Genomic DNA, 12,897 nt, shown 5'->3' with positions numbered 1-12,897 from the left:
ATAGCCCCTATTTATGGGGTAAATTAAATTACAGAACTTAAAATTGTTTCTGCAAACGTTCCAGGTTTAATGACTGGTTTATGATAAAATAGTTGGAATGTTTTTTCCCCTGACCATCCTGCTGTCTTGAGGATTTGGTCCATTGGTACATCCAACTGCATAGCTGCCGATGTAGCTGCAGCCTGGTGGAATGAGATTTAAAAATATTAGTATCCACCCCAGCCTGTGTTAGAACCTGTTTCAGCCATCTTGAGATGGTCTGGACCGTCACTTTTTTGTGTGGTTGCTTGTGGCTGATTAAAAGTGCCTTCTCATTGCCTCTGATGATTTTCGTGTTCTCCATGTATAACAACAAATGTCTTACTATACAGAGACGATCATCTATTGGGTAAGACCTAAATTCTATATTGAGGCCTGCTGATCCCTGTCTGTTCTGCTTAACTAATTCATAAATATGAAACGCAATATTTCCAGATGAAGAAGTCATGTTGTCCAGTCTTAATTTATGTAACGACTGTACCCTTTGTGCCGTGACCAAAGCCATTAGCATGACTGTTTTCAGTGTCAGTCTATGTAGGGACAGAGCTGTTTCTGGAGACCAATTCCTTAGCATCGTCAGGACAATACTCACATCCCATATTTGAGAGTACCTGGTTCTTGGGGGATTGGTATTAAAAATTCCCCTCATAAGTTTTGTTACCAGGGGGTGAGTCTCAACAGAATGACGCTCTGTTCCTTGCCATAGATAAGTTGATAGGGCACTTCTGGCGCAGTTGATGGCACTATAACTGAGCCCCTCATCATAATGGAGGCCTGCCAGGAATTCCAGAACAGACGGGATGTTCATTGATCTGTAGGTGATGCTGTTTCTGTGACAATACATCTCCCATTTCCTGATATAGACCAGATACTGTTTTTTGGTGGACTGTCTGTGGGCCGCCGAAATTATGTTCACTGTTCGGTCCGTCAGTCCCAGCTGTAGTAGAGGTGTTTTTAGACTCTACAAATTAATAAATTCATATAGTCATGACATGGGTGGCTATCGCTTGTTACGGGATGAACCAATAAATCTGGTCTATTCGGGATGGTGATACATGGTTCTAATACCATGTTGAGTATCACAGGGAACCATGGTTGAGTAGGCCAATCGGGTACTACCAAAATACCAGACGCAGAGTCTTGCTGTATTTTCCTTAATACCCGACTGATGAGGCAGAAAGGAGGGAATGCATAAATAAACAATTTCCCCCAATGCAGCGAAAAGCATCTGTTGCCGCTGCCCCAGGGTCTGGTTCCCACAAAACATAGTTTGATAACTGGTGATTAAGTCTGGATGCGAATAGATCGATATCTGGTGTTCCATACCGTGCTGTAATATCAGCAAATACTTTTTATTCAACATCCATTCGGTGTTTTCATTAAATTTGTGTGACCTGGTGTCTGCCACTACATTTAGTTTACCTGGTAGGTAAGTAGCTGATATCCAAATATGTCTCTAGATACACCATTGCCAAATTGTATTAGGCAGATTGTCACATGATGTCGATTTGTTTCCACCCATGTGGTTGATATATGCTACCACGGTGGTATTGTCAATCTGTAGTCTAACATGCTGGTGATATAACCCAGAACAATATGACTTTAGGCCATGCAATGCACCCAACATTTCCAGGTAGTTTATGCCCAGTGTTTGTAATGATGCCTCCTGTGCAGTCCATCTACCTCCACAGCTGGAGATGGAATTGGTGGCACCCCAACCAAGTGCACTGGCATCAGTTTGTAGCACCATAGAAGGGTTGCTGATAATGATTGGATTGACTGAACATAGTAAGATTCCAAAATGGTGGAAAGCCAAATGTTATCTTTCCACCATTTTAGTTCCATTATAGCTTTGATTGGTTGCTTCATTGGTCTGTCAAAATGACCAGCATTAATTTTGAGTGCTCGTATTTTTGCTCTCTGTAAATTTTGGTAATGTAAAGGTCCGAATTGTGTGGCTGGAAAAGCAGCCACCATTTTGCCAATTACTTTTGCTACCAATCTGATGGATGGTTTACTGATGTCAATGAGGTTATTGCAAGCCTCTATTAAGTCTATAGCCTTTCCCTTTGGCAAAGTCACCGACATGTGAACTGAGTCAATGGTGAACCCCAAATAGTCCATAGTAGTGGAAGGCGTTAATTTAGATTTAACTGGATGGATAATAAACCCCAGTTTTGCAAATAACTGTTTTGTGGCTGTTATGGTTTGTTTGGCCAATTCCAAAGTTTTGCCCACAATAAGTATGTCATCTAGATATGCCATGACCATGTGTTTTCGTTTCCGTAGAAACGCTAGGGCTGGTTTTAAACTTTTTGTGAACAGCCTGGGGGCTGATGTTAACCCATTTGGCAGCGCTCTATACTGTCAGTGCTGTCCCATCCAGTTGAATTTTAAGTAACATCTGTAGAATTTTAAGTAAACTCATATAGGCACTGAATAGTAAGCATCTTTTAAATCGATGCTAACCATGAAGTAACCTTTGGAAATCAATTGTTTTGCAGTAACAAAGGTTTCCATTTTAAAATGAATATATTGTACAAATGTATTCAATTTGGTCAAATCTATGATGATGCGACAACCACCATCTTTTTTGTTTTTGGTAAAGATATTGGACACGAATTCTAGTGATTCGTGTTGGGATTTTTCAATTACCCCTTTTGCGTAAAGCCGCTCCAGTTCAGCATGCGCTTCTGATTTTTCTTTACCTGAAAGTACGAACATTCGGTTCGGTACATGCTGAACTGGAGGGCTGTATTTGTGTATAAATTCTATGGTATATCCCTGGATACTGCTTAAAATATAAGTGTCGGTAGTTAACATACTCCATGCATCCAGAAAGAAGTGTAATCTCCCCCCAACCTCCATGCTCCCTGCAATTTGTAGGGAACCAGACCCACCTACCTCCATAGTTACCAGTGGCAGGTTTACTTATTTTTGTAAATCCTTCGTTGATGTTGAGGCGCCGGTGTCTGGGTTTGTGGTTGGGTTGGTGTTGGAGGTTTGCGTATTTTCCAAAAAGGCCGGCCTGGGCCATGGAATAAAAAAGACTCATGTTCGGTGTACCGGACCTTTGAGCTTTCACCAGTTTGTCTTGTTGTACTGGTGGGTGCGTAAGGGTGCTGTTTATGGCCGTAGTAGGTTTTTGATGAAGTCGCTTTTATGAGCCCCAGGGTTTTTGCCTCCTCATCGAGCTCCTTGACTTGCTTCGATAGGTTTCCCATCTACTGTGCGGGCGAAAGCTGTTATTCCCGCTGTTAGGAGCTTTAGTACCTTTTGGAGTTTGACATCCATGCCTCTAACTCCTGCTCCGATATGTTTCCATATGCAATTATTTACAACAGGAATATTCAGGGATATACAGTTACCCGGTGCCAAGTGTCTTGCCGTGGTGTCCAATACAGCCTGTTCCTGTAGCTGGTTAAAGGACATATAATCTATACTGGTAGCTAGTTTTTGTTCCAGGTTTTGGCCAGTCTGGTCTGGCTGTATGAAGTTGGACACCATGTCCAGTAGATTTTCACGTTCCTGCACCCCTTGCACATACTGTAAATCAGTATGGGAACAACACAAAAGACCGCAGAGTATCTCTTACCTGCAGGTTCCGGCTTTTAAAACTGCCGCTGCGGGGGAACGTCGTTCCACCCCGCCTGTTTCGCAATGCGTGTAGCGATATGACACGCATGCGTCCTGGCGGGGTTCTTCACGTAGTCACTCACGTGACTCCGAAGTAAAATAACATTGTAAATGCCTTTAAATGTCTATGATCATTAAAATCTAAAATATCACATCAAATGGGTTTAAATAATTTCAAAAATAAAAGCATCTGAGAAAAACTTAATTACAAAATAATTAAAATGTAGAAGTGAGTAAAATAAATTGCTTTATCAGTCGTGATACCATTGTTTTATATCTTGCACTAAATGGTATATCCTTTATTGGTACACTGTGGACAGCTTGATTTAATTCATGTAAAGCATTTTCTTTGACTGGATAGCACAGAAACAAAATCTTTTCCCTGAAGAACATGCAAACTGCAACTGGGTCTAAAAATATTGGCTGCCAGGAGGTAAAGGGGGCCCACTTCATCAGGGGCCCATTTGATATAGGGGGGCTCACTTCATCAGGGGCGCACTTGCCATCGGGCAAGCTGAGACCCTGGCCAGTCCGCCACTGCCCGTGGTCAGGATCGAACCCGGGTCTCTGGTGCTGCAGGGCAGCAACTCTACTGCTGCACCACTGCGCTGTACACCTGAACGTTTTCCTGGTCTCAGTACTGAGTCCAGCTGAAAACTGGTGGTCAAATGTACCAGCAGCAGATTTGCAGCTCATTCCCGGTCTCCATGCTGCCATGCACACGTGGAAAACAATAGCAAGCTGACCTATGCACTGCAGATCTTCCAACTGACAAGCAGCACAATCTGGCTTCCATTGGGTGTACAAACAGCAGAATGGCTCTGAATGCAAGGCACTGTAAAGTAAAGCCACTCTTAATCTTCTTTGCAAACTTAACATCCCCATGAGTCAGTGTACGGGCAGATTAATTGATCACATTCAATGTGACTGCAATGGGGAATTCACCAACATCAAAAGGAACATATTCTGAGAAAGTATGTAATTCCTTAAGTGAATGAATTAATACTGTTGGTTTTAATTTATAAATTACTTTAATAAATACTGTAATCACTCCCTTGCACCTACAGTTCACATCTCACTCTGCTTCAATGGATACCCAAACATCTGGCAAATGCATAAAGAAGTTAGGCCAATTAGCAGAAACTTGCACTTACAATTCTCCAGACACATCATCTCATCAACAGAGATTGTTGCAGGAAATCATTTTCAAACCAGAAGAGATTACACAACCTTTAATACAAGACAGTTATGCGTCCAACTCGCCTATGTTTAAATTTTGACAACATTTACTGATTTACAACATTCCACCTAGAGGACACACCTATGTACCAGTAAGTCATGTGGAAGATTTGTCAGAATAGAATGAACATCAATGAGATAACATTTTAAATTTAATCAATGCTGCAAAGAGGGATGAGTATTGGAAATGAATTCTAAATTGTAAGATTTAAATCAATCAGGACTTCCACCAATCATATGGACAAAGGGAAGATGACTACAGAAAAGCTTAAAGTCAGCCTAAAGTCAGATTTGTTGTAGATTTTGGATGGGGCGTGAGCAGTGGAAAAATTGTAGAAAAATGGCAAACAGCATAACATAATTAAGCATTTTTCGAAATGTGTGAGGAATTAGATCTTAATGCAATAAATTTAAGAATCAAATGTAGTTCAGTGAGAACAGAGTGCAGGGTAAGCTGGAAAGGAATTTTTGATAGCATTTCCAAATAATGCAGATTGCGAGACGAACAAACAATCCAGCGCTCATAAGCACAGCATGTCTCGTTAGGTAGAAATGCACAATGTTGTCAAGATTACAGTTCCGTTTATCGTGCAACAGGGCATAAGACTGAGATCACTGAAACTGCCAGAGTATATGTGCAAATTGCAGAGTGAATTCGTGACAATTATCAAGTTCCAACAAGGTTCAAAGATGGCACTAACACCAACTTCAGTTTCTGGTCCAAGCATTTAAACTACCTGTGTCTGAATTATTACTGCTAACCCATCAAATGGAAGAATACCCATTCTAAATTCTAATTTAATTTTTCATCTAGATTGTCAGAATTCCTGGGGAGCCAGTGCCAAGAAACGTGTACTTGCAGTCCAGAAATAGACAAAATTAACTTTTGAATAGCTGCAGTAATTCCAGCATAAATATATTTATTATGTAAAATGAAAGATCTGGCTGATAATGGTGCTACCATTTTATGACATTAAGATATGTTTTGATCAATGAGCTATGCACATGATTGTTCTATAAAATGGACTATATTTTCATTACGTTTTTCGTAAAGGTCAATAACAAATATTACATGTGTTAAAAAATCCCATAACCAACAAACGTAGTTAGTGAAAATTAAACAATATGGAAAATATATTTTTAAATCAATATTACAGCACCTTCTCCACTGTACACAGGGAATTGTTGCGTTATAAGATAAAGTCCTACGAGCTTTGCGTTTTCATGAAGGTTAACTTTCTGAACAAGGATGGTTTTGAGATATTTATCTCTTGAAATGACACAGAATAGTCAAATCTTCCTGACATAAAGGTTTTGCATTTCATGGCTATTAATTTGCTTTTTAAGTAAATTACCTCAAAAAAACTACAGCACAACTATGTTGGGAAAGACCATGGTCGAATTCACAGTGTGTGTCATCACTACTGCACAGAGCAAAGCACCAACTTGTGACAAGGTGGATGAACACCAACAGCGGTAAAAGATTTGTGCCACTCAGATACATTCCCTCAGAGCAATGGAGGTTGGTGAGGAACTGATAATGCTGCACCACAAATATTAATTAAACTCACTGTAAAACATTAGATACACAAGTCACACTATGGATTACATTTACTGGGCCAATTAAACATTTCAACATGTCATTCACCTTGGAAGTTGCAAAGGGCAAAACAAAAATTATGGAATCTCATCCCTAAGAATAGGAGATTGCTCTGAAGGGTCTTAAAATGCGTATCTACATTTATTTTTTTCTTTTCTTTTCTTTTGTTTCCTTTATCCCTCAATTCAATCTTTTGTCTCACACCATGCATTTCTTTAAGACTCCTTGTCCATCTATTTAAAGTATTTTCATGTGAAACAAGATTTATCAAATGAAAGTCTCCAAATCAAAGTCCCTTATTACTTTTAATCATTTAAGGAACTTCACTCATCCATTTCTTTAAACTTAAATTTCATTGGTTAAGGAGAAACATAATTGGTTCCATCATTCACTTGTGACTCAGAAATCTTGTTCAATTATCTGATTCAATAATTTGCAGTCTATTTGGAACTGAAGGACACGGAAGAAATATCAACATGAGTGAGATACCATGACATGCTCTGTTCCAACAAATTCAGGGTGAAAATGTGAAGGACTGAAAAAATATTGTTGCTTTGCCAGCACTACGAATTAACTATTCAGACACCAATTACTAAAAGCAACAGTAGCTTCAGAACCTACCTGCAAAATTCGTTGTAAAACAGATGGAAGTGCTATAAATCCTGTCATACTGTTCAATACTTGTTTTGTCAAGTGCTTCAGAGCTGTGGAAATAAAACCAAAATATCAGCCAAGGTATATTGGGAGCATAAGGCAGTCTCCTGGATCTGGATGCCAGATAAAGTATTTCCATGTTAAAAAAGATTTATCAGAAAAAAATCTCTGATTTAAATTTCCTTATTACTTTAAGCATTCAAGGAACTTCACACATAACAGAAGAAAGAAGATTTTTCAGGTGGTTTCACAAATGAGATGGTCACTTCCTGATGTTGGATACAAAGGTCACTTCCTGGTGTTGGATATGTGCACCATAAATGGTTTCCACTACTTTACAGGGTTTAGGATTGATGCACGTCAAGTATGATATTTTATACTTGGACTTAAGGATAAATTCCATTAGGTTTTACATCTTAAAACTGATCATGTTTATACATTACTACAAAATGGTTCTACTTAGGGCTAAGAATGAGGTAATGGGATCAGTTGCTTATATTTGATTAATTTACACACATCAGGTCAAGAAATCATAAATTATTTTTAACTCATTCTCATCTTATCCAAATAAAGTTTGACTTTCACCACATCTAAGTTAATACAGACAGTTTTAGGAAAATGACATCCAACACTCTAAAAATGTCCAGGACTAATTGTTGGTGATAGTTATGCCTCGGAACTGGGAGCCCTCGAACATTTACATTATGGCTTCATTGATGTTGATTGAGGTAAGTGCACCACCTAACATCCTAAAATCAACAACTAGCTCCTTCGTCTTGCCTACGTTGAAAGACGTTGTTTTCTGGACCCCTTTTTACTGAGTTCTCTACATAATTCCAGTACTCTGTCTCCTCTTTAATCAAGATCTTGATCTTGCCCACAACAGTGATGACATCTGCAAAACTTGTAAATGGAGTTAGAGCAGAATATGTCAGCACAATTCTGAGTGTATGGTAAAGGGCTGAGAACACATCCTGACGGGGCAATGAGAATTATTGTGGAGAATATCTTGTCACCTATCCCCATGGATTGTGGTCTCTGGGACAGAAAGTCGAGGACCCAATTGTAGAGAAAGTACTGAATCCTAGGTCTAGGAGTTGGGAGATGAGTTTGGTTGGTATTATGGTGTTGGTCAGAGCAATAATCAATACATAGGAGTATGACATAGTTGTTCATGTGATGTATGTAGGGCCAGGGAGGTCCTTTCCAATGTAGCGCGAAGTAATGTGATGATCGAGTCCTGTGTAAATCTTCAGATTCTGGGGGGGGGGGGGGGGGGGGGGGCGATGCAAGCTGGGGGTGGCATCGGCAGGTCCATCCGCTATAACCAAAATCTGTTATAAAGGGGTCTGTTAAATCGAGGGTTTACTGTATTGAAATAAATAGAAATTACAGTTTGTGTGACAGCTCCTAGAACAAAACTTTGATTGCATGCAGTACTAACAATAATGTGAACAAAAGAGAAGGAAGTTACCCAAATAAAGTGGAAACAACAGAGACTACAGATGCTGAACTAAAAACAAACTGCTGGAGGAGCCCAATGAGTCAGACAATATTGTGGAGGGAAATGGGCAGACATTGTATTGGATCGAGACCCTTCCTCAATTTGGTTGTAACCCAAATAAAGTGACTGGCTTATCTTTTATGTTAGAGGAAACCAGGAAGTGCATTGTCAGCCTTTTTAATTGCAGCTTATTCTGACAGACTACCTATGAAATGATCCTTTACAGCATGTTCTTGGTATAGTTATGTAAACATTTACAGTTACAATTCATAATTCTGAAGCTCTTGATAAATGCAGTTTCTGGTGCAATTAGAACATTTTGACGAAGGGTACATTGGAGGCACAAAATGTAGTGCGGCAAAAGCAAATTATTTTATGCCTCTTTAGGGAATGTTAAAGGAGAGCTTCATAATCAAAACATGTAAAACAGGAAGAAAAATAGCTTAACAATATTGAATGCAAGGCCAGTCATGGTATGGAAAATTCATTAGCATCTCCAAGCTCTTATCTTTTTATCTTCTTATATTTTAAACTTTAATTCTCATGTTATATATAATTGCATTTTGAAGAAGTTTTGCCTCTGTTACCCTTTATCATAACATTCATACTTAATTTTCTTTCAGGATCCTTGCACAGTATTGTAGAATTGTTACAGCACAAAAAGTGGCCACAAAACTCAGAGCCATTACTAGCTTTTGTAAGCCATTCCTATTATCCTCTCTTTCCCCACAAGCACTCAAACTTCTCATCCTTAAATATGTATTCAAATTCTTTATGATACCATAATTACAAAATAATATAGGAAAGGCAGAGCCTGGAGCTGACTATCGTACCTGTCAAGCCTGCCTTTTCATTCATTACCATCACTGCGGATCTTCAAGGAAATGCAGGGATTGGAGAGATATGGATCGTGTGCACGCAGATGAGATTGATTTATCATGGCATCACATTCAGCACAGACATTGTGGACCAATGGGGTTTGTTCCTGTGCTGTACTTTCTATGTTCTATCTCACCACCATTTTGGTGCACTATGCTCATGTCCCTTGACTCCCTTAACATCGAGGGAAAAATCATCTTCAAAATCTATTTTGAAGGAACACAACTACTGAGCCTTTTCATCCCTGCAGGGTAAAGAATTCTAAGGGTTCACCACCCTCTGAATAAAGAAATGTATCCTCATCTTGTTCTAGAACAAGGGAGTCTGGATCCAAATGAGTCAGTTGGATGAAACCTTCATCTAGCCTATCAAGTCTACTAGGAATTGTGTACATTTTGATGAAACTGGGGTGGCACTGTGGCACAGCGGTAGAGTTGCTGCCTTATAGCGTCAGAGTTCCGGGTTCGACCCTGACCATGAGTGCCGTCTGTACATTCTCCCCGTGACCTATGTGGGTTTTCTCCGGGTGCTCGGGTTTCCTCCCAAACTCCAAAAACATACAGGTGTGTAGATTAATTGGCTTTGGTAAAATTGTAAATTGTTTCAAGGTCAGTTTATTAGACAATAGACAATAGGTGCAGGAGTAGGCCATTCGGCCCTTCGAGCCAGCACCACCATTCAATGTGATCATGGCTGATCATCCCCAATCAGTACCCTGTTCCTGCCTTCTCCCCATATCCCCTGACTCCGCTATTTATAAGAGCCCTATCTAGCTCTCTCTTGAAAGCATGTCATTGTCTGAAAGCATGAAATCGAATGTCACATGCACCAATTAAGGTACAGTGAAATTTGAGTTACCATACAGCCATACTAAGTGAAAAGCAACAAAACACACAACCATATAAAAGTCAACATAAACATCCATCACAGTGGATTCCACATTACTCCCTGTAACTTGTCCCTAGTGCATGCTGGATTGTGTTAGTGTGCAGGGATCACTGGTCAGCACAGACTCGGTAGACCGAAGGGCCTGTTTCCGCGCTGTATCTCTAAGCTAAACTAAATCCCCCCCATTCTTTTAAACTCTTGAGAATATAGTCCCAGTCTAATCAATCTCTCTTTATCAGTAAACCTGCTATCTCTTGAACTAGTCTTTACTGTACTTGTTCAAGAAAGAACTGCCGATGCTGGAAAATCGAAGGTAGACAAAAGTGCTGGAGAAACTCAGCAGGTGCAGCAGCATCTATGGAGCGAAGGAAATAGGCAACGTTTCTGGCCAAAACCCTTCTTCAGACTGGCGTAGGGTGGGGGTGGGGTGGGAGAAGAAGAAAGGAAGAGGAGGAGCCAGAGGGCTGAGGGAGTGCTGAGAAGGGGAGGAGACAATAAGGGCTATTGGGAAATTGGAGGTCAATGTTCATGCCGTTGGGGTGTAAACTGCCCAAGTGGAATATGAGGTGCTGCTCCTCCAATTTCCGGTGGTGCTCATTCTGGCCATGGAGGAGGCCCAGGACAGAAAGATTGGATTCGGAATGGGAGGGGGAGTTGAAGTGCTGAGCCACCGGGAGATCAGATTGGTTAATGCGGACCGTGCGGAGCTGTTCGGCTAAACGATCGCCAAGCCTCCGCTTGGTCTCACCGATGTAAATCAGCTGACATCTAGAGCAGCGGATGCAATAGATGAGGTTGGAGGAGGTGCAGGTGAACCTCTGTCGCACCTGGAGCGACTGCTTGGGTCCTTGAATGGAGTCGAGGGGGAAGGTAAAGCGACAAGTGTAGCATCTCTTGCGGTTGCAAGGGAAAGTGCCCGGGGAGGGGGTGGTATGGGTGGGAAGGGAAGAATTGACCAGGGAGTTACGGAGGGAGCGGTCTTTGCTGAAAGCAGACAGTGGGGGAGATGGGAAGATGTGGTGAGTGGTGGGGTCACGTTGGAGGTGGCGAAAATGACGGAGGACTATTTGTTGTATGTGACGGCTAATAGGGTGGAAGGTGAGGACTAGGGGGACTCTGCCCTTGTTACAAGTGGGGGGGATGGGGAGAGAGAGTAGTGTTACGGGATATGGAGGAGACCCTGGGGAGAGCCTCATCTATAGTGGGGGAGGGAACCCCCGTTCCCTGAAGAATGAGGACATTTCCGATGTCCTGGTGTGGAACACCTCATCCTGGGAGCAGATACAGCGTAGACGGAGGAATTGGGAGTAGGGGATGGTGTCCGTACAGGAAGCAGGGTGGGAAGAAATGTAGTCTAGATAGCCATGGGAGTCAGTGGGTTTATAGTCAAGTCAAGTCAAGTCGTCACATTTATCTATATAGCACATTTTAAAAAACAACTCTCGTAGGCCAAAGCGCTTTACATTTGTTATAAGAATAGTATAAACAAACATGTCGGTCAGAAGTCTATCCCCTGCGATGGAGATAGTGAGGTCAATAAATGGTATGGAAGTGTCCGAAATAGTCCAGGTGTATTTAGATATAATTTAGATATAATTTATTGCCACACAGCCAGGCTGGTGGAAATTTGGGTTGTCTGCAGCGATACAACGATACAAATGAGTGCCGGATGGAAGTTAGTGGTGAAATGGATGAAGTCAGTGAGTTGTGTGTGGGTGCAGGAGGCAGCACCAATGCAATCGTCGATGTAGCGGAGGTAGAGGTCGGGGATGGGGCCCTGGTACGTCTCGAACAAGGATTGTTCGACGTACCCTACAAAGAGGCAGGCATACCTGGGGCCCATGCGCGTGCCCATAGCTACGCCTTGTATTTGTAGGAAATGGGAGGAGTCAAACAAAGTTATTAAGGGTAAGGACCAGCTTTACTGTACTGTTCTTTACTGTACTTCCTCTGGGGCCCGGGTCAGAAACACGGAGGCGTGAAGTGGGGCGTCGACAGAGGTGAGGCATCGGTAAAGCCTCGCGACGATGGGGCCTCGGTGGTGGTGAAGCCTTGCAGCGGCGGTGGGTTGACGGTCAATGAGAGCATGGAGAACCACTGTGAAGAGGGGGGAAGAACAATGGAAGACCCAGCGTGGGGGGGACCACCGTGAGGGAGGGAGGGGAAGAACAATGGAAGACCCAGCGTGGGGGACCGCCGTGAGCGGGGGAAAACAATGGTCAATTGGGGAGGGTGAGAGAACAACGGACAATGGGGACCCGGCGTGGGGCAACCGCTGGGGGAGGGGAGGAGTGGGGAGAGAGGTGGGGATGGGGAGGAGTGGTCGAGGGGGGGACCGAGGGGGGAGAGGGGTAGGGGTGGATTTTTTGGGTGGGGGTGTAGGTTGTAGGTGCTTGTCTAGGTGTTATCTTTTCTGTTTTTTCTTATTTCCTTGGTTCGTACTTTGGTTTTTCTTTTT

General features: G+C 42.0%; 1 protein-coding gene across 5 annotated transcripts in view; it reads right to left on the bottom strand.

The window, feature by feature from the left end:
* vps8 (VPS8 subunit of CORVET complex) overlaps positions 1-12,897 on the bottom strand; it is a 420,899-nt gene that overhangs the window by 218,038 nt on the left and 189,964 nt on the right. For all 5 annotated transcript variants that reach the window (XM_033024588.1, XM_033024585.1, XM_033024586.1 and 2 more), the window contains one exon: positions 7,136-7,218. In XM_033024588.1, the coding sequence (XP_032880479.1) occupies positions 7,136-7,218 (83 nt within the window). The remainder of the gene's footprint in view (positions 1-7,135; positions 7,219-12,897) is intronic.

Source organism: Amblyraja radiata, chromosome 7 (genome assembly GCF_010909765.2).
Source record: "Amblyraja radiata isolate CabotCenter1 chromosome 7, sAmbRad1.1.pri, whole genome shotgun sequence".
Taxonomy (NCBI): domain Eukaryota; kingdom Metazoa; phylum Chordata; class Chondrichthyes; order Rajiformes; family Rajidae; genus Amblyraja; species Amblyraja radiata.
This window is presented reverse-complemented; position numbering and strand designations above follow the sequence as displayed.